Genomic DNA, 27,840 nt, shown 5'->3' with positions numbered 1-27,840 from the left:
AGGAACAAAAAATAGGAATAAAATGGAATACAATTTTTTTTGACAATTATGAAGAATATTCTAGAGATCAAATAATTTCAAGTCTAAATAAACTGTATACAATACTGTTAATTAAATTTATAGTTGTTTAAATATCACATTCTATAGCTACTCCATTTTGATTTTATTGAAAAATAAATGAAAACTTTTTGTAACTTAAACATAGAATTCTATAGAGAAATTAAAATTGAATATTTGTTGTAAGTGTAAAGGTTTTAAATATTATCTAAATTTGGAAAACACTGAACAGACTTGGACGGTGTTTCATCCAAAATTGATGCCTATACAAGAAGCAACCAGTTTGCTTTCTACGTCGAAAATAAAAATAAATGTAACAAAAAAATATTTTCGCCGAGAATCGACCTCAGGGCCCTAGCTTAGCCATTTCCAACCCAAAGATATACATGACATGTTTGCATCGAAATGGACATTGATATTAAACTCAACGCTATCTTATCTAATAAATTGGAGAAAAAGCACATTGGACCCTAATTTAGAATATTGAGAAATAGACGAACACTAAACGCTTACTAAGATTGCAACATTATTAAATTTCAGACCAAAAAAGGTGAATATCGAGACATTGTCTAATTTTTTTTTGGTCTGTGATTACATTTATATTCAATGTGATACTATTCATTACAATATATTACAATAAGCCAATAATGAGCATTTCAAATGAACTCGTAGAAACAATTAATTTTTCAATAAAACTATCAAATAGTCTCGAAAGTTTTACACGAATGATCTAAAAAAACTGCTGAGTTTTTAGAGATTATTGCATTTTGCAATAATTAAGTATTACAGGGAATATGGTATTCATATAATAAGTTTTTGATTCAGTGTGTGTAAGGTATTGGTTTAAAGGTGGTAGAAACCTTTATGGTTTTACTTCGAGGGCACTTTCTTCTAGGCACTTATGTGGGGCAATCTAACTTAGGGCCTATGCTCACTGCCGTTGCTCATGTGAAGAATAGAACTATAACTTAACAGGTTGAAAATATAAATTAAATTTAAATGATCATCAGCATTGGTACAAAAACAAAACTGCGACTCATTTCTATTAGCAAAGAATTCCCTTGCCATGCCGTGCCAGCAGTGAGTGTAGACCCTTGGTTGTCAAAGGAAGCGCATGACTTGCAGGTCAATCACTACATCAGTTTCTTAAAAAATACAGAATTATTCATATTTTAGAATTGTCTCAACTGAATGCTGTAGTGTGGAATGGTAACTACTAAATTAAATGTAAAGAGAGAAATAATGTGGCAGTGTTTTAAAGATCACCGCACATGGCTACGCCGTCACAACGCGCACAAAGCAAAATTCACAAATTATCATACTCTCATACATTTTGTATGATCCATCATACAATGACATTACTTTCCTGAGCAAATTTTGCACTCACTTCTGTTATTATATGTATAGTAACAGGTTTAAGAACAATTATTTTATAATTAAGGTGATGTCATACACTTATAACTCCACACTAGAATAGTGGATGCTATGGAACCATAAATACACACTCAGAGATCAAAACTTCTGTGTATGACACAGATGTGGTGACCACTCCAGAAATAAAAAAAAAGTTAGTGATAATCTCATCCTAGGATAGAAAATCTTATCTCCTCACCCATGTCTTTACGCCCATTAATGCATTGCGGTGCGGCATGCCCATAATGTGCGGCAACCTTTATCACGTATGAAGAACTTTTGAACATAACAACGTAAATGTCAATCCCAAGCTTTAGGCCTAAACACTCAGTCGTGGACAAATGGTACAACCATCTACTACGCACAATAAGGCAATTCCTTCAAGCTTTGTTGTACAACCTTTTGTAACTAACGTTTGAGTTATTGTCACAAAACTCATTCATTATTATCCTACAGAGGAATAAGTGGAACATGACTATTAACACTATTATCGACACCCAGAACAGAGGGTTCAAGCCACCTAACGAGTGGCCGTGTTTATGAAGTGCTATGACGTGATTCTCGTGAGCCGGTGCCTCAACAACCTCGTGCACGTGAATAGCGTGCCTCAAATCCTCCATGTGCTGCTTATCAGCTGTTATGTACAGTATTGCTGTCAACGGCTCTGTCAGTTTAACTGGAAAGTATTTCCTGTACGGTCCCAATTGCACTGGTGAGTCTAGACAACCACCGTCGCAGGCATAGTATGTCTTGTCCGATCTATCTAAAGCGACAAATATAGCTGCCTTGTTATCCTCTTGTAGAATAACACTTATGTTCACATGTGTCATGTTACCATAATTGACTCGACGGAACAGGAAATCCCTGTGTAGTTTTGATGGATGAATGTTATACTCCAAATGTTGATTGCTAAAACGTAAGCTTCCAAAGCTGAGAATCATCGCCTGGTTGACACCACTCGCTCCAGCTTTGAGTAAGTTGTGACATCCTTGCTTTTCTAACGTCAACATCCACACACTGGCTACAGCATTCAAATTGGTCAGGGAATTCAAAGGCTTCCATAAGTTGAATGCGTCCAATGTAGAAAATCCCTCATAGCAACCTTCAGAGTAGGTCAATGTACGTAAGATCTCTGATTTTGTTGCCGGTTTGATATGCTCCTCATGTTCGTAACTCCTCACTTGGGATAGAATGGCATATATTGTTGCATTGATCCTGTCACCATTGATCACTCCTTCAGCTTTAGAATCCGAGATATAGAAGCCAGTGTACCAAAGCCCTTGCCATACTCTAGCATGGTTATCCCGGAGAGCCCTGACTGCTGATCGGTCTCCTGTCAATGCGATGGCCTTCTCCATCTCATCTACAGCCTTCTTTTCCACAATATCCTTATGTTTTGCATAGTCTGACCTCTTAATTGGTCTGCTGTATTGTACTGTAGTTAGAACTAGAACGTCTAAGGCATCTCTGGCATCAATATCAATGGTGTTCTCCATCTTCCTACATACAACGGAAACTGCCAGAACATTCTCACTTTCCGGTATAGATATCATACCAGTCACAACCTCATATTCCTTGATGTCAACACCTTGGTGTAGTTTTATTGTTTGTTTCACTGACGTGGGCCAGTCGGATACCCTGGGAGTTGATAATTTCAATGACTTGACATCTGTCTCAGGGTTGTTAACATGGATTTCTTGGACAAAGAGTGACGGTATAGTCCTATGTGCATAATAACGATAGGTAACATGCAAGCCACTGCTGCTGCAGTGAAACCTGTGCACAATTCCGTTTTTGTACTCCACTACTGTAGATTCCTTCATTTCGTAGTCATCAACAATGTACAGGGGATGGTAATATACAGGGAGGGATAATGTCCTTCCATATTTAATGTTCAAATACGAGTCGTGTTCTAAGGCCAGCCCTAAGAGGCCGTTGCCGACGTAAGGCACGTAATTATGGCCGATTGTAGATAAAGTAGCAGTTGTTTCTAGCCTCATGTACGCATCGTACTCTGACAACGCGTCTTGGAACGGCTCCAGAAGCTTCCGGTGGCAAACGTTCTGCTTGCTGACAGACGCACTTTCAGAGTAAAACAACCAATTTAATAATGACGGACCTACGTATAATATTAGAAATGTAAATACTAGGAGTAGAATTACTAACTTCTTTCTGGTTAGAGGGCCGTCTGTAAGTCTGTTTATGCGTCGGACTATCTCCCCGGCGCGTCGGTTCATGTCGCTCAGATTCGGATTCGGTCTTTCCATTACCAAAACACTCACAATGTAATTATTGACGTCGACAGGTACTAATGTTTAAGTTAGTCCAGTGATTGTCATCGTAAATAGTTGATAACAGTTATTATAACACTATATGAACAATAATTGCAAATTTTAAGTGAAGCAATATCGCTATAACTCTTTCAGACTTCAGTTTCAGAAACGGAACAGCTATCAATGCTATTGATAGCTTGAGACACTTGAGACAGGTTATAAATTGCGTTTTGATAATGCAACAAAAATATACAAAAGACTTGTTATTAAATAAAAATAAACTTTTTGATAAATAAAAAAGGCAAACTGTATTTAATTTTACTATACCAAGAAACTTGTAAAACTAAGTAGGTTATAATTGAAAAAGGATTAAATTAAAAACGAAATAAAGTAAAGTTAAAATATTAAGATCTTTGGAAATCAAAACGATGTTTTGACATTATTAGGCAGCTAAAATGAAGGGTGGCACCCTTCATTAATTTACCCTAAATAAAGTGCAGTTTAAAATTAAAAAAAAAAGTTACCAACTACTCATTGGGCACTTATTATTATTATTTGTTCAATAGCACACATGGTGACGATTATTAGCACGAAGAGACTTCGTTAATATACATACATTTCATATATGTATTTACATACCTTATATTTTTTATAAGGTTTTATCTTCTACTTGCGTAAAGCAATGCATTATTACATGACTTCTCTTAGTGAATAAAATAAATAGTAAAATAAAAATTAAAATGGTATATCGAAATGGGAAGTTAGAATTCATTGTATTGCAACACACTCAAACGAAAGGTTTGCTTTCTCTTTGGTACAAGATTATCTTTGCAATCTGTGTCAGTCTATGGGTTGTTAAACGTCAATACGCATACGTCAGCTCAGCTGTCGGGGTGTGAACAGTGATTAATACAGTAACTTAACTTTCCCATTCCTTTCTTATCATTTTACAAACGAAACGTGCGGGGTTCCCGTACAATGTTTACTGTGATAAGCTTAAGTGTTTACATTTGCATATAAACGCGGTTGAGATCAAAACGTATGGTCGTCGCGAACTGCAAACATGGTCTCGTGTCTTCACGTTGGTCTGTTCGTCGTATTTGCTGTATTCATTAATGGATGCGCGCCACGCTCGATCCAGGAGGACGACGAGTCGTTTCTCAAGGAGCCGAAGTACACGAAATACGCTGATTTAGTGGTTTTATTCGATAACTTAGTGAGTACGTACCCGGAACTGGCGAAAGTATATTCGATAGGGAATTCAGTGGAAGGACGCAAGTTGTTGGTGCTGCAGATCAGTGAAGGTGTTAACGCACAGCGGGCGGAGAAGCCGGCGTTCAAGTATGTGGCGAATATGCACGGCGACGAATCCGTTGGGCGGCAGTTGATGGTGTACTTGGCGCAATACCTGCTCGTAAACTATGGAAAGAACGACAGGGTCACGAAACTCGTGAATTCCACCGAGATACACCTGATGCCGTCTCTTAATCCGGATGGATTTGAACATAGTAAGGTGAGTGATTTTTTAAATTATAGGGTAAGTACAATACCCTCAATCCCACCAATTCAGAAGGTTTCAACACCAAATCATTCACACACCCAACATAATTATACAAATGTTATTTCACAAAAAAAAACAATAAGAGTTGTCTAATTGGTAATCAAATTTGAGACTCATTTTGAAAGAGACAAGGAAATATATATGTGACTGGTGATCCTTTCATCTTTATTATGGACTTTTATTAATATCAACTTTATTTATATTAGTGTGTGTTATAGTAATACCTGTGATAGACTTTATATTTGTATTTGTATTTGTTGTATTTGTATATTTGTATTTGTATTTGTTGTAGTTGCCAACCATAATTTTATTATGAACATAACAGAGATATTTTATGTAATATCTAATAAATAATCTTAATTCCATTAGACTCTCTAAATAAATAAATAATATTGAGTTAAAACTTTATTATAAGAATCTTATTAAAGCTGTAGCCATTTTTAATTAATACCTTATTTTGCTTGCTGTGAATAAAATTATAATTTAGATCATCATTTATTATCAGTTAGCTCAAATAAATAAATGAAATTCCGGTCTACAAGTTTATTATTCAAATTTTTAACTAAACAATTGTATTTTAAAATCAAGTGATTTATGTTTTCAATTTAAAAATACAAGAGTTTGAAGGTTTCAACAAAAATAATGGTTCTGTGACAAAACATGACAAAGTATTTGTACTTTTTGTCAATGTAACAAAGTAATTCTAAAGTATTGTAATTGTTGGTCTTAATTTTTTTCTCAGTTGTTCAGGTCCACTTGTAAAATAAAATATTTTTTATTTTATCTCTGACTCAGCTGTTTCTAAGCTGAGCTGGCATATTCCGTGAAATATTCTTCTTTGCATTGCTTGTGATAGCTTGAAATATAAGTCTACTATACAGAGGATTCTGGGTTTAATCTGTGATGAGATACATATTTTAATGATGTTGATTGATTTGTACTTAAACCAATCATTATTAAATTATCAATCCATCAAATAATTCATCATCATCATCAACCTATTACTGACCCACTGCTGTGTATGGGTTTCCTATCAGAATGAGAAAGACATGTAGTAGACATGTGTAGCCTTGGTGTGCTGCTAAGAATGTAGACATTTACAAAATATCTTTCAATGAATATGAAAATAATCAAATATTTTCTTATGGCTATATAATCAGCCAAAATATAAGGTCCTTCTATTAACAATGTTTTTTTATTTAAGCAAGCAAATGTGACCTTTTGGATCTGAAATTATGAGGATAAACTGCTGAACAACATAACAATAAAGAGTTGATTTTAATTTTCTATTTAACTGAGCAAACAGGTCTATGATAGTTGTATATTTTTTTACACCATTTAAGTCATTTGCCTTGGCTTTTATTAATAACAATTTGATATGATAAGGAAATTCAGTGATTTCCCTTTTTTTGTTAATGTAGGGGAATCCTTCAAAAGTTACATGGTGCTGTAAAATCATTGAACAGTTATTTGGGATTTTTAAAACACTAAAAATCTGCAACCCTGGAAACCCTCTTTCAGTCGCCTCTTATGACAGGCAGAGGGATACCTTAGCCCTATTTTGGTCTTGGAACGGAGAATTTATAAAGGTAGTTACATATCCTCTGTATTATATATCCTCTGCATTATACTCTGAAGTTAATTATACCAATTTAAACCTAAATGTCCCTTCAAGATTCCATTTGGCTGTGGTACCAGCTCCATTTGTGGCTATATTTTTGTCCCACTATTTTCTTCTAGTAGCCAGATTTCTGGATGGCAGTTATCACTTACACATTATCAGTCCACTTATTTTCTACTTCAATTTCATACAGAAAGTCATAATACATAATGAGTCTACACTTCATGCAATTTAATTTAATGATTTATAATGATTATATTATTGCAAAATAATAAAAGGAATATAAACAATAATTGTGCATACTGTTCCTGTTATCTGTTACGAGCTGCAATTATGATGAGTTACATCCGTTATTTGCTGTGCAAGTTATAGCTATCATATCTGCAAGACCTTAGGGTCAACATCACAGGGCAAGGGTATGGATAGAGGATGTAGATAGTTGTTTACGTTTTACTGCTGTCATATAGATAACATATGTGAGGAAATACGTCAAGATGGTGAAGGTACCATATTTTATAAATACATAAATTAAGACTGGGACTTTTTATGTATTTGTTATTATAAGTAGTATTTTTTATAATAGTGAGGTTAGAAACATGTAAATACTGCAAACAGTTCTGATTTTAAGTGGTCACTGGTCTGTAATTGAACACAAATGAAATTTAATTCCTACCTGAGGTCATAGATGCATTGCCTCTGAGGTCTATGTCAGAATCTTGGATCAAGAATATATTGGTATTGTTGATCGAAGGTTAGAATGCTCTATTTTTTTCTAAGCACATAAAGTAAAGGAGACAAGAAAGGTTACTAGTTTTCTAATAGATACCTACCCAAATTTTGGATTTGAACCTGGTACTTCACTGATCACATATCCTGCATATTGCTTACCATAAGCTATGTACTGGGGTATGTTTATTCTGGCATAAAATTTGGATTTGCAAAAAAAAAGTAAAATGTGTATTTTCAAAAACAAAGAGCTTGTTTCGATTAATTACGTAACAATTCAATAAATAAATGACAATCTGCAACAATTATGCAAATAGAGAAACATGGGGTCCTTGACATTTAATCACTTGCAGCTGTCGTCTGATAAGAAAGTTGAATGCAAATTGATAACTTGTTATAAGAGAAATTTGCGATGCATCTCATTATTATGCACAATATTAAAATATATGAAACTTTCTATGCTCATAGCACCATACTAAGTAGGATTCTCAGGTTTGGTTGTGGGTGGTCCCTGTAGTTCCGGGACCATAATAGGGCTACGGTATCCCCTGCCTGTCGTAAGAGGCGACTAAAAGGGGGCTTCGGGGGTTGCGGGCGGCAAGAGTGGGAGCTCGAACCGTCCAGCAAGCAATCCGGGGAAGGACGGCGTTCGTAAACACCTGGTGTGCGGGAGGAGCGTTACTTTAAATGTTAATGGTAGATCGGAATTGGGAGCAGTCGGAATTGGCCGCGATTGCTTTATTATATGAAGTAACGGGGTTGAGAAATTGGGTTCTTTTTAGACCCGCGGGCCACATAGAACGGCCAGCGGGCCACGTGCGGGCTGGAAGCCTCGGGTGCCGAGCTGTTTAAGGAATCAATTACTTTCTATCTATGAACCACACTTTATGAAGTCTATTATAACAGCACACCAAAATTAATTCACCGACAACTCATTATCATTAAAAGTAGATAAATCATTCGCAATAACGAAATGTAAAAGTATGTGATTAGTTAATTTTACATAACAGTCATGTGATTTGTCCAAACTGGTGCGTGCACCAGTTTTATGTAATTGCTCGAAATGTATTACTTTATGCCGTATTGAACATTTTGAAAGGCGGTTACAATATCTAACCTAATGCAGGTCATGACCTTGTTACGGCGGAAGTTTGCGGCACAACGCGAAGTAAACTAGGGTTTAGTGGCAATTACTGCTACCACCAGTTGGTATATAACAATAGTGTTAAATGCTACTGTGATTGATGGTGGTATAGTTCGCGCCAAACTGCTAGTCCGCTCTGAAGTTGTTCCGAACAGGTAGTCTTACAATTTGCTATGGCGACGCGATTCATTTCTATATCCAGAGCGGACTAGCAGTTTTACGCGGACTGTTAAAAAGATGATACTTATGCAAGGCATAATGGCATAAGGGGTAGCGAAGCATTTGTGACCGATCTTAAGTAGGATTCTAATCATATCTGGGGTTAATGCCAATTGTCCATGGGAAGCAGTTGCCACTTACGAACAAGTGGACTGCATGCCCGTTTGCTACTTTTTTATAATATAGAAGTAGCAGTGGCTACTGCCGCCCATGAACATCTGTAATCAACCCCAGCTAGGATAAGATATTCCTGGTAAATGTCCGCCAAAGATGCGCCGCTGCCGCTGAGGACTAAGCTGGAACGCCTCGGAAAAGTATGACTCCTTTACCACATCCTTCAAACCAGAACACAGCTGTGCTTAACACTGCTGTTATGAGGCAGAAATAAGCGTGGTGATGCCGCCGTAGTCGAACCCGGGGGGGTCTACCACCTTCACAATACTATTACTTCAATAATATGATAACAAAACGTACAACGCTGACGCTACGTTTCGTTGACGCTAGGTGTCGTTGGATAGCACTATTCAGAGATGTAAATTAAGCTGAACCACGCTTTATGTCATACAAAAACTTTATCAACTTCATACAAAATACTTTTATGTCTTTTTTTATAATGTTGATAACAGAACGACACGAATCGCACTTGGCGGCTTTTTTATAAACGTAATTAAATTTACAATTCTTAATAATTGTAGTAACGTTTATTGCTAATATAACAATATCGAAATAAACGTCGATAATATTGTATTATTTTATATGTATTGATATTTTAAATGTGCTGCTTCGATTAAATGTATTTTACTTTTTGTTATAACTACAAGAAGCCTTTTGTTTGTTGTTTTTATACTGTTCTAACTAGTGATACCATTCGATACGCTACTATCGATAGTGTGGCAATAGTGAGAATATCGATAGTATCAAAAATATTGTGATCAGACATAATTATATACCTTTTTAAAATAATTAAAAATGATATTTTAGCCCAGATAAATAATGCTGTATTATCAAACTTGCGAGGAAAGAAAGAAACAAAGAAAAAAAATCTCATACTCAATCACAGGCTATTCCGAATCATAAAAGATTAAGCTATGCCTTTACTTATAATATCAATTAAGTTTTATTAGTCTGAAAAACACACAAGCTATTTTTCAAACAGTAATGAGTAATCGATGATTGATGAGTGACCAATCTATTTAAAGGTTGTCACCGCCATAAAATTATTATCATACAAATATTCCTGCCTAGCGGTAATATGTTCTGATATTGTCATGAGGTTCTTAAATTAATAGTCACAGGTAGTAATGCACCTCTGGCCGAGTAGGACTCTTATTAACCGGTGTTGATTAAAGATTTCCATAGACCAACAACCAATTATAATGTGGACATGCATCTTTGCTGTTGTTATCGTCAACTTATTACTGGCCTACTGCGGTGCACGGGTCTCCTCTTAGAATGAGAAGGATTAAGGTATAGTCCACTACGCTAGCCAAGTGCGTATTGGTAGACTTTAGACACCTTTAAAAACACTTTTTTAAGGTCTCAGGTATGCAGCTTTCCTCATAATGTTTTCCTACACTATTTAAGCCAGTGATGATTAATACGCATATAACATTAACAATTATAGGTGCCTGGGATTCGAACCTCCGACTCATCGATCGAGTCCCAGTTTCAACCACAGGCCTTTTCAAGTTTTTGCTTGAATTTTTTAAAAGTCATCATTATAATTTCAGGAAGGTCTCTGCGAGTCTCTCCCCGGCATGGTGGGCCGCAACAACGCGAAGGGCGTGGACCTGAACCGCGACTTCCCGGACCAGTTCGACAGGCACAGGGCGCGCGACGACGAGTACCTGTTCGGCGGCCGTCAGCCCGAGACCGCGGCGCTGATGCGATGGGTGCTCGGCAAACAGTTCGTGCTGTCCGGGAACCTGCATGGTGGTGCGATTGTTGCCAGCTACCCATATGATGATTCGAGGTGAGATTTTGCGTTTTTGATTTGTGTGCATGGCTGAGAGAGGTCTAGTAGATTAAACGATCGGTAAACTACCCCACAAGCTTGCTAAACTCTAATAAACTGTCACAAATTCAAACGTGTGGATAGAGTGTTTGATTTGGTTTGTTTATGTTTGAATGCATTTGTATCACGGAGTAGCCCCGACGCATGGAGCAATCAGTTTACCTGCACGTGGCACAAGCTGAGTTTGTGCCTTTTCGCGGTCGTTGCAACACATATTATGGTTATAATGGAATGTACATTTTTATTGTCCTTTTGTTGTTGTTTTTTTATGTTATTTTTTTGTCTTTTTTATTTTTTATATATCATACCTAACGATAAAGCAGACGGGCTACCTGGTCGAAAGTAGTTACCGTCGCCTATTGGCATCTGCAACACCAGAGGAGACGTCAATGCATCGCCGGCTTTGAAGGAGAGCTCTTTTTGCACCTCTCTTGAAGAGCCCCATGTCATAGCGCTCAGGAATACCTCAGGAGGAAGTACATTCCAAATTTCTCACGTACGCGGCAAGCATGTCGCATACTATTATTTCATTTGTGTTGCAATTGTCAGAATAAAATGTTTCTTTCTTTCTTTGTTTCCAGCAGCGGCAAGGACTGTTGCGTGGAGAGCCTCACGCCGGACGACGCGGTGTTCAAGCACTTGGCGCGCACGTTCGCGCTGCGGCACGCGGACATGCGCCGCGGCGACGTGTGCCCGCCGGACAACTTCACCGACGGCGTCACCAACGGCGCCTTCTGGTATAACGTGCCTGGTGAGTGGCGACGGTACACTTCCAGTGAGACTGTGGCCTAGAGAGCAGTAGGTACAGCTGACGATGTGGTGTTCAGACAACTTCACCGACGGCGTCACTAACGGCGCCTTCTGGTGCCAGGCCACTAACGTGCCAGGTGAGTGGTCGAGAACTGTTGCCTAGAGCCGTAGGTACAGCTGACGATGTGCTGTTCAGGCACTTGTGTAATGTGCAAGGTGAGGTGGTGGTGGAAATGTATTTTTTGTATAATGTAGGAGTAGCAGACGAATGCAGTACACCTGATAGTAAGTACTGCCACCCATGGACATCGGTAATCAACCCCAGATAGGATTAGATTCCTACCTAAGGTCGGCCAGAGATGCGCCGCTACTCCTGAGGATGTATTAGGCTGGAATGCCTCGGAAACGTATGTTTCCCTCACCAGACCAGAACACAGCGCTTAACACTGATGTTATGAGGCAGAAATAGGCGTGGCGTGGTGCCACCGGAATCGAACCACAAAGAGTTCGACCACCTCCAAAGTTGCAATCAATCCAACTTCAGCTATCGAACATTAAGTAGTCAGCTTACTCATTGATCAATTTATAAACTGAATTCCAGGTGGCATGCAGGACTTCAACTACCTCCACTCGAACTGCTTCGAGGTGACCTTCGAGCTGTCCTGCTGCAAGTATCCACCTGCGAAGGAATTACCCGCCTACTGGAACATGAATCGGGAGCCTCTACTCGCGTTCATGGAGCAGACCAATATCGGGGTCAGAGGCGTGGTTGTTGATGAAGATGGGGTTCCTGTAAAGGTAAATGAATATATTATTAAGTCTTTAATTAAGACAATTCTGATGTTCCAAAATATCCCATGAAAGACTATGTAATATAATTCTGATATTCGTCGATTGAGCGATCAGCTTAATCCTCACGAATGGCGTAGCATCAGATGGAACCCTTCCTCTGTATGAGATTGCTGCGCTTTGGTCAGCAGTGACCATTTACCATTAGGTGTACTGTATACTCATTTATTTTAAGCTTTTACATTAATGTTATGGAACCAAAGCAATACAAGTTAGAATGTGTCAGTTACCACTTAATATTGTGGGATGGACGTCGTACGCTACTTCTGTTATTAAAAAATAGATATTTTCCGGCAATTTGGTTGTTTACAAAATACTAAACAAATATTTATGTTGCTTATATAAAAAATATAAAAATACTTATCAAATATTTTTCTATTAATGTTGTAGGACGCTGAAATTAAAGTGGAGAGCATCGAGCATTCCGTGCGCACGACCCACAGCGGCTCGTACTGGCGCATGCTGCTCCCCGGGGAGTACAACGTCACCGCCGTCGCTTCCGGGTAACGTACATCATACATTCAATTCAACAACTTATATGCCATCATAGATAAGTATAGATATCTCACCGCCTTGTAATTGAAGGAAGAAATTAAATGGCTTAAACGGCTGACAGTTCTGTCAGCCGTTTAATGGCTGTCATGGTATACCATGATAAATTATAAATGCCGATATGGGCAGTTAAGTGGTGCAAAAACACGAATTCGAAGAAAAACTGCGAAGAAATATCTCTTCATTCGTAAATTATAAACACATTTTTTTAATATTGTTCAAACACGAAAATAGATAATAGTGACAATTTCAATTGTCAAAGTTGGTACATTTTCTTGTTAGGAGTGAGTAATCTTTACTAATCTATGTATGCAAAACATAACTTGAAAACAACCAAGTCTCACATCTCTTCTACCGTAAAAAGTTATCAGATCCATGTAATACCAAGTCGGTTGATTTATTCAGTCACTACTTAAGGGACCTTCCGTCTTAAATTATTTCGTAATTTGCTAATTTAACAACATCTTATGAGACCATATGAAAATTAAAATTATGTTTTAAATAAATAGATTGACTTGGCAAGATGAGTGCAATGAGTATTAAGATGAATTAAAAGGTTTATAAAGCTCATAAAATAAAAATCTGGAAATAATTGTGTATAGGTACCCACCATCATCCGCAACGGTGATGGTGACCCAAGCTGAGCCGAGCACCGTCAACTTCAAGCTGCACCGTCGACCACGCGGCCTCTCGGACGGTAAGTTACCACCCACCGCGCGCTACCACGACAACTCCGGCGGTGCGCTCACCTACTGCTGGACGCTGGTCGCTAACCTGGTGCTGGTGTTGATTGTTAAGGGGTAGGGGTGCTGGTGGTGAGGGGGGGGACGTCAGAGTGGACTAGAAGTTTAGCTCGGACTATAATAGTGTACTAGGGATGTGTTGTTTCGCGGGGGTGGTAAGCGGGCTGAGTGGGGGAGCGAGAATTGTTTACTGAGGTCATGTACTGTAGGATATGATAGTTGGTCGAAAAAAGATAGTTTAAGAGTTGAGAAAGAAATGTGAGGAAGGGGTGGGAGATGTAAGGTGCCACCCACTGCGCGCTACCACGACGACTCCGGTGGTGCGCTCACCTGGACGCTGGTCGCTAACGTGGTGCTGGTGTTGATTGTTAAGGGGTAGGGCTGGTAGTGAGTGGGGGGAGCTGGAAGGGTGTGTAGTGGGGTTTGTGTGATAGGTTGGTTTAGGGTGTAATTGAGGGGAGTGTGAAGGAAGGATGGGGAAAGAGAGAGATAATATTATGTTTAGGGATGTTTTTTGTAATGGGAGAAATGGGATGAGAGTGGCAAAAGAGAGAATTTTGAAGTGAGTGGTAGGAAGTGACTGGTGTGGAATAAGTGAAGATTGTATTTTATTTGCCGAGTGGGCAAAGGGAGGAGAAAAGGGTAAAAGTAGAGAAAAAGGAGGAATAGTATCCTAGGGTGAGGTGAGGGTGGACAAGGGTTGAAAATAATATTAACGATCGTTTACTATGTAATAGAGTGGTTGGTTGTTGGAAGATGATGTCAAACTTAAGGAAAATTATGGAGAAGGGAAAGAAATAGTATTCTATGAACAACTATAAGGATTAGGTTAGGTTAGGTTAGATTTACAAAGAGTTACATCTATGATATATGATAATGTGGCAGGCCAGTGTTTGCCTGATGATAATGGGCCACGTGAGGCTTTAAAAGTTTATCGATAGTATTGTGTAGTTTTTAACCTACTTGTGTATCGCACACAAGTTAGTTTATTAAGATAGGATTCTTATATGGTTATGTAAGTAATTTTCTGGGAATGTGTGTACCTATTGCGTACCTATTTTTACAGAATAATTATAGATCATTCCTTATGTATATATTTATTATCAGTATTAAAATAAAATCTCTTTATTAACAAAAAAGTATAGTGAGGAAGCTAGACTGTCAAATACGCACAGACAACTAGGAACAAAGAATAGCTATATTATTAGTAGTAACATTAAATTTAAATGTATTTCTTCAGTCAATCTTAAATAGTTAGATACGTAGTTTAATAGTATAAGTAGGGAGACGGTGAGGTAGCTCAATCGTATAAGAATAGCAGCTGTGGAAGTCCAGCTTTGAATATATAATGGTACTTGTGCACAGACAACTAGGAACAAAGAATATTTATTATTATGAGTAATAACATAAAATTTAAATGTATTGCTCTAGTCAATCTTAAATAGTTAGATAGATAGTTTAATAATATAAGTAGGGAGACAGTGAGGTAGCTCAGTCGTATAAGAATAGCAGCTATGGAAATCCAGCTTTGAATGTTAAAATACCGCTTTGCAATGGAGGGTGTTCCGAGGAACTATTTGACCTGGTTTTTAACCTACTTGTGTATCGCACACAAGTTAGTTTATTAAGATAGGATTCTAATATGGTTATGTAAGTAATTTTCTGGGAATGTGTGTGTAATGTATTAACGTGGATGAAAGTTTGATCGAGAGGGGTAATAGAGGTAATCGGTGTTTAGAAAAGCGGAGTTTGTTGTGGGCGTTTTAATGTTCTAATATAGTATTTATTATAATAGTATAGTATAGTATAGTATTTATTAACTTTCGCGCTATGTTATGAGAGGTTGCAGAGTAGTATGCTAATAATAAGAGTGACGATATCACTTATATCGAAAATGACGACAATAAATAATTAAGAATTTGAAAATTAAAAAAAAAAAATTGTAAATTTTGAATAGCGGATATGTTATTATTTAATAGTAACTAAATGCTATTCATAGCAATTTTTACAGAATAACTAGCTGACCCGGCAAACGTTGTGTTGCCATATAAATAAAAAAATGTTAAGGGTGAACAACTCTTATCACTTAGGGCTATGAAAAATAGATACTGAATATGCATATAAAATTTGGTGAAAATCGGTAAAGCAGTTTCGGAGGAGTACGGTAACCAACATTATGACACGAGAATTTTATATTTAGATAGTATACATAGTATTTAATAACTTTCGCGCTATGTTATGAGAGGTTGCAGAGTAGTATGCTAAAAATAAGAGTAATGATATCACTTATAACGACAATGACGACGATAATTTGTAGAAATAATTAAGAATATGAAAATTTTAAAAAGTAGTTGACATTGTGACATGAGAATTTTATATATAAGTTAGTATACATAATATTTAATAACTTTCGCGCTATGTTATGAGAGGTTGCAGAGTAGTATGCTAATAATAAGAGTGACGATATCACTTATATCGAAAATGACGACAATAAATAATTAAGAATATGAAAATTTTAAAAAGTAGTTGACATTGTGACATGAGAATTTTATATATAAGTTAGTATACATAATATTTAATAACTTTCGCGCTATGTTATGAGAGGTTGCAGAGTAGTATGCTAATAATAAGAGTGACGATATCACTTATATCGAAAATGACGACGATAAATAATTAAGAATTTGAAAATTAAAAAAAAACCACTAATTTAGTAAATTTTGAATAGCGGATATGTTATTTAATAGTAACTAAATGCTATTCATAGCGATTTTTACAGAATAACTATCTGACCCGGCAAACGTTGTGTTGCCATATAAATAAAAAAATGTTAAGGGTGAACAACCCTTACTTAGGGTATGAAAAATAGATAGTAGCCGATTCTCAGACCTACTGAATATACATATAAAATTTGGTGAAAATCGGTAAAGCCGTTTCGGAGGAGTACGGTAACTAACATTGTGACACGAGAATTTTATATATAAGATAGTGTATATAGTATTTAATAACTTTCGCGCTATGTTAAGAAAAGTAGCAGAGTAGTATGCTAATAATAAGAGTGACGACGATATCACTTATAACGACAATGACGACGATATATTGTAGAAATAATTAAGAATTTGAAAATTTTAAAAAGCAGTTAACATTGTGACACGAGAATTTTATATATAAGTTAGTATACATAATATTTAATAACTTTCGCGCTATGTTATGAGAGGTTGCAGAGTAGTATGCTAATAATAAGAGTGACGATATCACTTATATCGAAAATGACGACGATAAATAATTAAGAATTTGAAAATAAAAAAAAAAACACTAATTTAGTAAATTTTGAATAGCGGATATGTTATTATTTAATAGTAACTAAATGCTATTCGTAGCAATTTTTACAGAATAACTAGCTGACCCGGCAAACGTTGTGTTGCCATATATATAAAAAAAATGTTAAGGGTGAACAACTCTTATCACTTAGGGCTATGAAAAATAGATACTGAATATGCATATAAAATTTGGTGAAAATCGGTAAAGCAGTTTCGGAGGAGTACGGTAACCAACATTATGACACGAGAATTTTATATTTAGATAGTATACATAGTATTTAATAACTTTCGCGCTATGTTATGAGAGGTTGCAGAGTAGTATGCTAATAATAAGAGTGACGATATCACTTATATCGAAAATTACGACGATAAATAATTAAGAATTTGAAAATAAAAAAAAAAACACTAATTTAGTAAATTTTGAATAGCGGATATGTTATTATTTACTAGTAACTAAATGCTATTTATAGCTATTTTTACAGAATAATTTATAGATCATTCATTATGTATATATTTATTATCAGTATTAAAATAAAATCTGCTTATTAACAAAAAAGTATAGTGAGGAAGCTAGACTGTCAAATACGCACAGACAACTAGGAACAAAGAATAGCTATATTATAAGTAGTAACATTAAATTTAAATGTGTTTCTTTAGTCAATCTTAAATAGTTAGATACGTAGTTTAATAATATAAGTAGGGAGATAGTGAGGTAGCTCAATCGTATAAGAATAGCAGCTATGGAAATCCAGCTTTGAATATATATAGATACCGCTTTGCAATGGTGGGTGTTCCGAGGAACTATTTGACCTGGTGCCTATGTCACCATTTCTCCATCGCACGTGTAAGATGTGGAATGAGCTTCCTTCTGAGGTATTCCTGGAACGCTATGACATGGAGCTCTTCAAAAAAGGTGCAAAAAGAGCTCTCGCTCTAAAAAGAGATAAATAAATAAATAAATAAATTGGCGACTACTCTGGAGTTGCAAATGTCCATAGGCGGCATTGACTATTTTCCATCAGGTAGCACGTCTGCCTAATCGTTAGGTTAAACTATAAAAAACCTAACAGACAATTTACTCTTCTAACATTTTCCATAGTGTTATTATAATGTCTTATCCCGTTTTCTTGTCACGCGGGTGTATGACCGCATGCGTGAAGTAACCCGCTGCAGTACCGCGTCCCGCGTGGGCGTGGCATGACAAGAATCTGTGAAACGATAGGTTATGTCGACCAGAACTGTACGTGTACGCAAATCGGCGTGATACAAAATATTCTAAATAAATATTCTAAGGCGGTAGACTATCAGTCTATAACCTAAAATGTTAATAGTTTCCATCTTGGGTAGTGTCCCAATAGAGGGATGGTAGAAGGTTCTTCAATTGTTAAATAATGCTCATATTTTTCAATTCTATACTAAGTATAGAAATGCTAAAAATAGTCATTTAATTTGAAGTATTAGAGAAAGCGCCAAAAATATAAGTTAAGTAATTGCTAGTATTTACTATTGAAACTTATAAAATTTAAGGCTTAGAAAAAAAAAATCTTAATATTATTGTAAGGAATCTAGTATTGAAATATACTACTTATAATTATAGGAAAGATAACTTAAAAAGCAATATTATAGGAACAAGAACATAGGTTAAAATATTTCGGTAGGAAAAGCGGATCACCTAATAGCATTTCATCTTTATATAAAATGTTTAGATTTTTTCATTAAGCTTTGTTCATTAATTAAGTAACATTTTCGCATAAGTTTCTTTCAAATACTGCTGAAGTTTCTAAGCATACGTGCAGAATGCCTGGGCATAGATAACAAATTTCGAAATGAACTAATCACATATATTAAACTAGGTTGAGCCCTCTAGCGGCTTAATAAGGCGGAAAAGGCGGTCCGCCGCGGGCCGCCCATCCAGGATCGGGCCTTCAAACACAGTTGCTAAAAAAAAGTTCGTCAGAACCAAACAATCTATGAAATATACACATTTCAGTCAGCGAAAAAAAATGGTCACCGAATCACAGGCGAAGTTTGTAGTTTTTTTTGTGAACCCTGGATCAAATCTATGGCTGCAGGGCTTACTTAAAAATAAGACATAGTTACATACGCTCGCAAAACATTACTCTCCTCAATCGGTTAAAAAAATCGCCGTGCTTGTAAGGCATTCTGTTGTCACAAATGTATTTTGCTGTACCAGTCCATTTAAATCATAGTTTTATAGGAATATCCAATATCATACATTAGACTGTTTTAAATTAAGTACTTATTTTCCAAATTTTGTAGATTTTAACGAGATTCTTAGAACAAACAATATATCTAGTCTAGAAATTATTGTCTTAGTATTTACATAGAAATAAAATTCGACTCTGTTTTTGTATATTTAACACTAGATGGCGCGACCAGTCCTCTGAATCACGGTAACGAATGTTCGTTGGCACTTGTATAAGACCATTCTGAAGAGCTGGTCACATTGACATTTAATTATAACCAACCCATAAGTTAATAATTGGTATTTTTGATTAACGATAGCATATGCTTAGCATATGACACGTTATTAATGAAAATGTGATTGTGATGTTGTTCTTCGGATATAATCCAGTCGTAATTTTCTTGTTTTTGTATATTCTTTTGAAAATGATAGTCTTAAACTACTTTTCGTCTAAATTTGTTTTTGGAAGAATAATTTCACACAAGTGGCGTCGCAAGGGAAAGCTCGTAAATGAAGTATATACATTTATAACATTTTTATTTGTCGTGAATATTATGAAGAATAAGAGCCTTTTCCTGTCACGCGGGTCTCAATCGCACGCGTGAATTAACGCGACCCGCGTGCGTGTATCACGCATGACAAGAAAAGTATCTATGAAATGAAAGATGCAGTGACTTGCATACGTGTGTAAAGTTACGACAGGAAAGCTAATTAACACGATTTCTGTTATATTTCTATACAGAGGCTTGTTGGGCAGCGGCTGGTATATGGGTATTCGATTTTTTGGGATTGTTTTAATAATTGTAATAATGATACTAATACACTGATGGGATTTTATTTATTAACCTTTTTTTCAAGCAACATAAAAATGGTGGATGTATTTTTTTCATATTTGTGATTGGTTTTTGTCAATATTTTTTTTATTGTCTATATTAAAGTAACCATTGTAAATTATGTAGTATTTTAGTTACTTAATATTTACTAATAAAACTGTCATATAATAAAAATTAAATTAACATTTTATGCATTAAATTAAATTAACATTTTTTGCATTATTTTAAAAGCAAAGAGGTGGTATACTTTATCATTCTGTAATTAACTATAAATGTTGCCAAACAATTAATGTGTTCAAAATGGATTTTTGGTTTAATATATTGTGGCCAAGTTATATGAGAGGTGTTTATACTTTATATCAATTGTCTTGTGATTCTTAGACTCGAATGTAAGTTATTTAAATTATTGTAAAATATGTAGTTTCTGTATATACAGGGTGTTATGAAACTTAAAGTGGTTATGAAATATTTCAAGATTTTTGCCTAATACTGAGTCAGTTTACTGATAAATAATTTGTAATGTATCTGTAGTCGATGTTAAGTACTCCAATCCTATTTGAGTTTAATTAAAAATATGACTGGATGGGTTACCATTTACCTGCAGGTAGATTACACGGTAATTTGTTGCTTAAAATTCATAAACATAAGACACAAACAAGTATAGCAAATTTTTATTATTTTTGTAGAAATTTTAGAAAAGTCGAGGATTTTCTCCTGTAATATCAGTGTACACAAAATCTCTACACCCTGTATATGATATGAATTTTAAAAATTACATTTCTATTTCGCAATAATCTTCTGTAATTTATTAAACATTGTAAATAATTTATATTGTAATAATTGTTAAAAATGTAAATTTTTTCTCCAAACGAAATTTTGCTCATTAATGTAAATAATCTTTAGCTTTAATAAATAATGATTATGAAAATTAACATTTCTTTTTTATATTAACTACTGTGTTGTTATTTTTTAATTTGTATATTTAGTATTAGTTCTTTTATTTTAATTTTTTGTTCCTTTTGGTTTTGGTTTATTTCGTCTCTACGCTCTCTAGATTTGCCCTTTTATTTGATTTTTATTGATTTTTATCTATTTCTTTATCTTCTTACTTTTCCCCTACATAATACTAGCTACACAAAGAGGTAAGTGAACTATGTTTAAATATATGTACATTAACGGACAAATAAAATGCTTTGGTATGATTGTCGGATACTTACGAAGTATTTCACTTTTGTAAATACATATTACGAAGAAATTATAAAACAAAAAATAGCTTATGTCACTCCCACAATTTAGACGAATCCAATGACACTTCATATGTTTAAGTCTTTCAATTCGTTTGGGCTGCATTGTGTGTAACATACCTTCAAACATACGCTCGAAAACATTACCCTCTGCAGTCGGATATAATGTAGTCAAACTTCAGTCTTTGATGCAGTTTATATGTCCGTTAGTTTACAAACATATATCTTCTGCAGTGTCAACTTTTACATGTAATTAATAAAACGAAATGTACAATCATATAATACTCGTAAAATTCGCTAAAAATTCATATTCAAAATATTCACAGTGTCTTTGTACTTTTGTTAATCAGATAGTAGATTTTGTGTTATGTGTTACATTTATTACAAAAAAAAAAATATTGAGGACGCACATGGCGAGAGTACTTGATATCATGTCGGCTTGGTTTTAATAGCGTCCTGACTCGCAAGCTGAAATGAGTATATAAGAAATTGAATGAATTGAACTGCATTGTATATCAACACAAAATGAATTCTGAAATTGCATTTTATAAAAAAAAACAAATATCAAGAAAACATTCAAGTCTGCTTTATAAATATTTTATAAAAATATTTACGTTTTCATATAACTCAGGCATGGGGTGCTTTATACAGTAAGATTAGAAACACAACACTAAACTAATAAAGCACACTAAACATTTTCTTAATCATAATAATGGCTATATTCATTTTCTCACCAACACATGGTCGTCGGGTTTGCTCTTAAAATATCCGTTCTAAAGGATAAACAAAACGAGAAATTAGGCACAATCTCGCATAAGTTTACTTGGGGCCATAACATAGCCTTTGAAATACTTTACTATACTTACTATAACTATTAAAATATATTAGTGATAGCTTTATTTCAAGCAACCAAATCAGTCATTTATCGGCTATACAGATTTCAAAACAGATTGTCAATTTAAGGCTCCCCTCGCTAAAATTGGGGGGACACCAGGCTGACTTAACTTTACTTAATTGATTACTGTCTAGTCAATCAATTAATGAATAATTTCTTAAACCCATACTGATCACTATACACTCCACATGTAAAATAAAAGCGGGCAAATCTCCAGAGCGTAGCAGGCGCGTTCGTGACAACATCGACGGTCTTTCCGCAGCCGACTTCGTGCACCACAATTACCTGAAGATGGAGAGGTTCCTGCAGGATCTGAGGGACGCATACCCTGATATCACCAGCTTGACGAGCATTGGGAAGTCGGTGGAGGGACGCGATTTGTACGTTTTGGAGGTGACGCGGAACCCCGGGCAGCATATACCAGGTAAGTTGTAACCTTGTGATGTCATTATTATTTTAAAGATGCTGTGACTGTTCTTGAGATCATTGATGTCCATGAATGCTTAATATATTTTTTTATTAAATTGAAGTAGCTTTCGAATCGAAATGGATCACAGACCTTTTTCTAAGTCTAAGGTGCTGCAAATGTGTTTTAACCTCTAAATTACATTAAAATCTCTCAAGTCTTAAGAGAAAGAGAAAAAGAGAGAGAGAGAGAGGATAGCTACATTCTTCAAACCCGAATACATTAGCGCTTAACATTGGTCTTAATACAAAATTAAATACATTTATTAGCATCTTTAAATCTCTTAAAAACACGTTTTTTTATGAAGTGAAAAAATATGAGAAAAGTAGCGTTTAATAATTTTCCTTTTACATAACAGGCAAACCCGAGTTCAAGTACATAGCGAACATGCATGGCAACGAAGTAGTGGGGAGGGAGTTGCTGCTGCTGCTCGCGAAGTACCTCTGCCAGCAGTACGCGGCCGGGGACGTGCGAGTACAGCGGCTGCTCAACACCACCCGGGTGCATCTGATGCCGAGTATGAACCCGGACGGCTACGAGCGGAGTATTGAAGGTGAGGAGTGGTTCTTGGTGAAGGGAGATCTTCTGCCAAGCTACATGATTATACCAAGATAGCGGTCGTGCTTCGAGTTTCAATTCCGAGATTCTTATACAAATAATTCGGAGAAAACTTCGTTAGCGTGATTCAGAAGTACCAGTGGCGCCATCTAGTGGCAATTGCGGTAAGTTACTACGAACGTAGTATTGAAGGTGAGGGTTTGTTTAACAAAAGAACATCTCCCGCCGGAGTCGAACTACAAAGGGTTTCGAACCACCTTCAGTCATACTTCATATCCTTCAAACTACAACATAACGGGGTTTATCTACTATTAATACGGCAAATTAATAGTACGGCATCCTTTTTCTAGTTAAAACGATTAGAGCTGTTAATGAGGTTTATTCTATACGATTTAATAGAGTTCATTTCTGTTGATCGACTTTGAAGTGTAATTTGTTATCAGGTGATCGTCGCGGTGTGACCGGCAGAGCGAACGCTCACGATGTTGACCTTAACAGGAATTTCCCCGATCAATTTGGACCCACAGAGGTATTACAAATTAAAATTAATTTTATTTGCATGTTTAATCGTTAATATCAAATACAATATATAATACACACTATATTACGGTTTACAAGCGTGTCTAGATATCGAAGTCGGAACATTAAAATTGTAAACCTAATTCAGTGGTGGTCTACGCCGTCGGTGGCCCGGGGCGGAAAGTTGGATGGAGGCCCCCAGTGTAAAAAGTTGATTTGATGTTAATCAAATTAAATCAAATCAAATCATTTTTTTTTTAATCAAAATAGGTTCTTTACAGAGCACTTTTTGAATGTCAGTACAACTACCACCACTTCAAAAGGTGTTTCGTTATGAAGAAGAAGCGGCGAAAGAAACTCCATAACGCACATCTTTAAAAAAAAAATGTTTTTGACAATTTTAACTTAACGTAATGGTACATGTGGAGCTGGAGGTAATTCAGACCACACCGTGTCATAGATTATTCCGCGATCAATACGTATGATTCCGGTGAGGTTTGATTCTGACTACCTTTTTTTCCAACTGTGATTGGGGGCCTCCAAGAACGGGGGCCAGGAGCCGAAAGCCCGTAACGCTCCCCTCCCCTTTCGTCCGCTTGACACCTAATAAAAAATATGTATTTTCTTCAAAATTTTCCTTTTCCTTTAATTTGTCACATAACATTACTTCCCAGATTTTGATCCTTATAAGTAACACTATCAGATAGTGAAATAATGTAGAGGGTGTATTTTTTTTAAATGAACTCTGAATTTTAAAAAAGTAATAATGCAGTTTTAGTTTTTATCAAAATCGGCCACGTAACTCCTTTCAGCATTTTTCGCTAATCCTTATAGTTTCGGATTTGGCCCTGAAGGCCCGATTGAAAAATTCACCCTGTATATTGCACATTAGTCTGCTACTCTTGTACTATTAAAAAAATACTTCAGATAAATAGTGCATAATGTTAATTATATTTCGTACTTAATGTTAATTGAATATACTTTATTATATTTATATCTGTATGTGCATAAATAAATAAATAAATAAACCCCCAGGACAACGTGATCCAAGAGCCGGAGACGGCAGCGGTGATGTCCTGGTCCCAAGCCATCCCGTTCGTGCTGTCCGCCAACCTGCACGGAGGGGCGCTGGTGGCGAACTACCCCTACGACGGCAACCCCGCTATGACCAGCGGCACGGAGTACCCCTCCCCGGATAAGGACGTGTTTCTACACTTGGCGCATGTTTATTCTGATGTAAGTTTTGATAAAGTTGTTAGGATCAGGGTAGCATTTAGGCCCTTATTTATTTTTCGAATAATAGGATCAATTTTTTGCTTCTAGTCTCAGAAATTTATTGCCAACAAATATAATTATTTCAACAAAGAATGTAGTAATTAGTTAAGTGCGAGTATTGTCGGGAGAAATACGAAAAGAGATTACACCAGTCATAAAATTGACTGGTCCATCGAACATTTGTATTTTTTTAATCTCTTGTTGCCACTGGCAATAACCGCCCTGCCGTTCCTTAAATCCAGCTCGACTTGGATCATATATCATTTCTTGTTAAATTAAATACAACAATGCAATACAATGTAAAAAAGGACCATTAAATAGTTACGATTAGTTTTATGAGGTAAAATTATGACGTCAATATGAGATAATTATGAGTCACATAAAAATGACAGGATTGAATTTGTTTCGAAAAACGCTTTTGCGATCCCCGCACGTAGTCGTAGATAATTTTCTACGGGCACGTTCATTTGTTGTTGACCTTATAAATAAATACACAAATTGAATGGCTGACTGTACATTTTTTATATTTCACTGTTGGATGTGAGTTTCAAAAGTCTTCCGCAAAGACATAACATGCGTAGTGGATTTTTTAAGAAAATATATTTAATATTTTTTTAGTAATCAGTTTTGAAAAATTGTCATTTGTTTTTACATTTTCGCAGGCTCACCATAAAATGCACCTAGGTCAGCCATGCAAGAACACGCCAAACGAAAGATTTCCCGACGGCATCACCAATGGCGCTAAATGGTATGTTTAATATGGAAGTGGCAAGTACACTTAGTATTAGGTGACTACTTAGTATTCGGTTTCCTAATACTAAGTAGTCCCTGCCTATCATGCACATCTGTTAACGATTGAAATATAATATGGTGTGGCAGGCATAATATTTTAGTAGGCGTTCCAACTTGGTTCGGAAAGTAGGGCTTTTATGATCTGGGTAGGATTCATTATCAGTTTGATGTAAAGAGTAAATTTCCAGGCGCAGTTTCAGCTATAGACTTTGCTAACACATTCTGTCAATTTAGGAGGAGGAGTTTAGGAGAGGGGGACCTAATTATTAATGTCTCAAATGGGATACTGGAACGAAAGTGGGCGTCCTAGCTGTGACCCTTTGGGCCTCCGGGAGTGGGGTGTACGGGCCTCGAGCTGACCCTCTGTACCCGGGCAATTCTCAAGGGGTTAACTGCCGCCGATGCAATGTTCTACCGTTATGCTATGTTATGGGATGCTTGTATAACTAAGGTCCACATTGTAGGCACGAATAGCCACTACATCAAACCGCTGTTATAGTCCGCCAAACTATTAGTCTGCTCTGAAGTTGTTGCGCGCAGGTATAGTCAGAAAGTTAATGCGTTCAAACACAACAAGGGCACACTAACTGCGCTATACATCCGGACAGCGGGAGCGGACAGCAGGTGCCGGGAAGTCCCGCGCTGTCTTCGTTCAGCTGATATCTACAATTAGTTGTTGCGTCGCGTCGTCGTTTCAATGTTCAAAATGGACTAGCAGTTAAGCGCGGAGTATACCATATTGATTTTCCCAGGTACGTACTGGCGGGTGGTATGCAAGACTGGAACTACGTGCACACGAGCGACATGGAGATAACCCTCGAGCTCGGCTGCTACAAGTTCCCGCTCGCTACCGACCTGCCCTCCTACTGGGAGGACAACAGAGAGGCGTTGCTGAAGTACATCGAGCAGGTGAGGTGACGTCACTTGGTTGTGTGGATGTTGGTTCTAGTACTTAGTTAAGGAAATAATCCGAGAAACATTTACCTTTTTAGTGCGACTACATAAAATAAATGATAAATACATAAAGCTAAGGTTAAATTTATGTTATGTCTCTGTGTACACAAATTTATAAATAAATAAAATAAAAAAAAATCACTTTTTAATGTATAAACACACTAAATTTACATGCTTCTGCATATCACACACACAGAGACACATGTATTTGTAACAAAAAAGTAGCACTATGAATTAGAATAATAAAAGAATGAATTAGTACCTCACTTATGCGTAGTAATATTTTTACAATTATTATATAATGCAAAACTGTATTTTTTTTACTTTTAGTCCCTTGCTCTGCCAAATTCGTTAACGCTGATTTTCTTTTAATACAACCACTTATTCTAAACCATTCTAATCATTCAATTGTTAATTAGTCAATAAATTACAAACAGGTGCACCAAGGTGTCCACGGGTTCGTGTCGAGCCACATCGGTCACCGCTTAGCCAACGCGACGGTGACGGTGGAGGGGATACGGCACAGTGTCCGCACTGCTGCCGATGGTGACTACTGGCGGCTGCTGCGCCCCGGCACTTATAACGTCACCGCTAGTAAGATTGGGTGAGTTTTTTTTTTATAATATAGGAGTAGTAGACGAGCATGCAGTCCACCTGATGGTAAGTGGCTACTTGCCGCCCATGGACATTTGTAATCAACCCCAGATAGGATTAGATATTCCTACCTGAGGTCGGCCACAGATGCGCCGCTACCCCTGAGGACTAAGCTGGAACGCCTCCGAAAATTCTGTCTTCCTTACCACACCCTTCAAACCGGAACACAGCAGCGCCTAACACTGCTGTTATTAGGTAGAAATAG

At 36.5% G+C, this 27,840-nt stretch overlaps 2 protein-coding genes across 3 annotated transcripts in view; one reads left to right on the top strand and one right to left on the bottom strand.

Annotated features, from left to right (window-relative positions):
* On the bottom strand, positions 1 to 3,920 carry LOC140746087 (uncharacterized protein KIAA2013 homolog). Its single transcript, XM_073078089.1, has one exon. The coding sequence runs from the start codon at positions 3,735 to 3,737 to the stop codon at positions 1,851 to 1,853; it is 1,887 nt and encodes a 628-aa protein (XP_072934190.1). The 5' UTR covers positions 3,738 to 3,920; the 3' UTR covers positions 1 to 1,850.
* A 668-nt stretch (positions 3,921 to 4,588) lies between these two features.
* The window catches only part of svr (Carboxypeptidase D svr), a 36,321-nt gene continuing 13,069 nt past the window's right edge, over positions 4,589 to 27,840 (top strand). Inside the window, exons 1-13 of one of the 2 annotated variants that reach the window (XM_073078088.1) lie at positions 4,589 to 5,256; positions 10,745 to 10,986; positions 11,610 to 11,779; positions 12,380 to 12,576; positions 13,018 to 13,130; positions 13,782 to 13,876; positions 22,680 to 22,841; positions 23,242 to 23,436; positions 23,885 to 23,970; positions 24,996 to 25,196; positions 25,898 to 25,983; positions 26,780 to 26,936; positions 27,419 to 27,585. In XM_073078088.1, coding sequence (XP_072934189.1) covers positions 4,807 to 5,256; positions 10,745 to 10,986; positions 11,610 to 11,779; positions 12,380 to 12,576; positions 13,018 to 13,130; positions 13,782 to 13,876; positions 22,680 to 22,841; positions 23,242 to 23,436; positions 23,885 to 23,970; positions 24,996 to 25,196; positions 25,898 to 25,983; positions 26,780 to 26,936; positions 27,419 to 27,585 — 2,321 coding nt within the window. In that variant the 5' untranslated portion in view covers positions 4,589 to 4,806. Of the gene's footprint in view, positions 5,257 to 10,744; positions 10,987 to 11,609; positions 11,780 to 12,379; positions 12,577 to 13,017; positions 13,131 to 13,781; positions 13,877 to 22,634; positions 22,842 to 23,241; positions 23,437 to 23,884; positions 23,971 to 24,995; positions 25,197 to 25,897; positions 25,984 to 26,779; positions 26,937 to 27,418; positions 27,586 to 27,840 lie in introns of both variants that reach the window. The other variant, XM_073078087.1, reaches the window with a different exon arrangement.

The sequence above is a fragment of the Epargyreus clarus genome, unplaced genomic scaffold, assembly GCF_041222505.1.
Source record: "Epargyreus clarus isolate Ecla_fem2 unplaced genomic scaffold, WU_Ecla_fem_2.2 ptg000012l, whole genome shotgun sequence".
Lineage (NCBI taxonomy): Eukaryota > Metazoa > Arthropoda > Insecta > Lepidoptera > Hesperiidae > Epargyreus > Epargyreus clarus.
The sequence above is the reverse complement of the archived record's forward strand: the minus strand, read 5'-3'. Positions and strand labels throughout refer to the sequence as shown.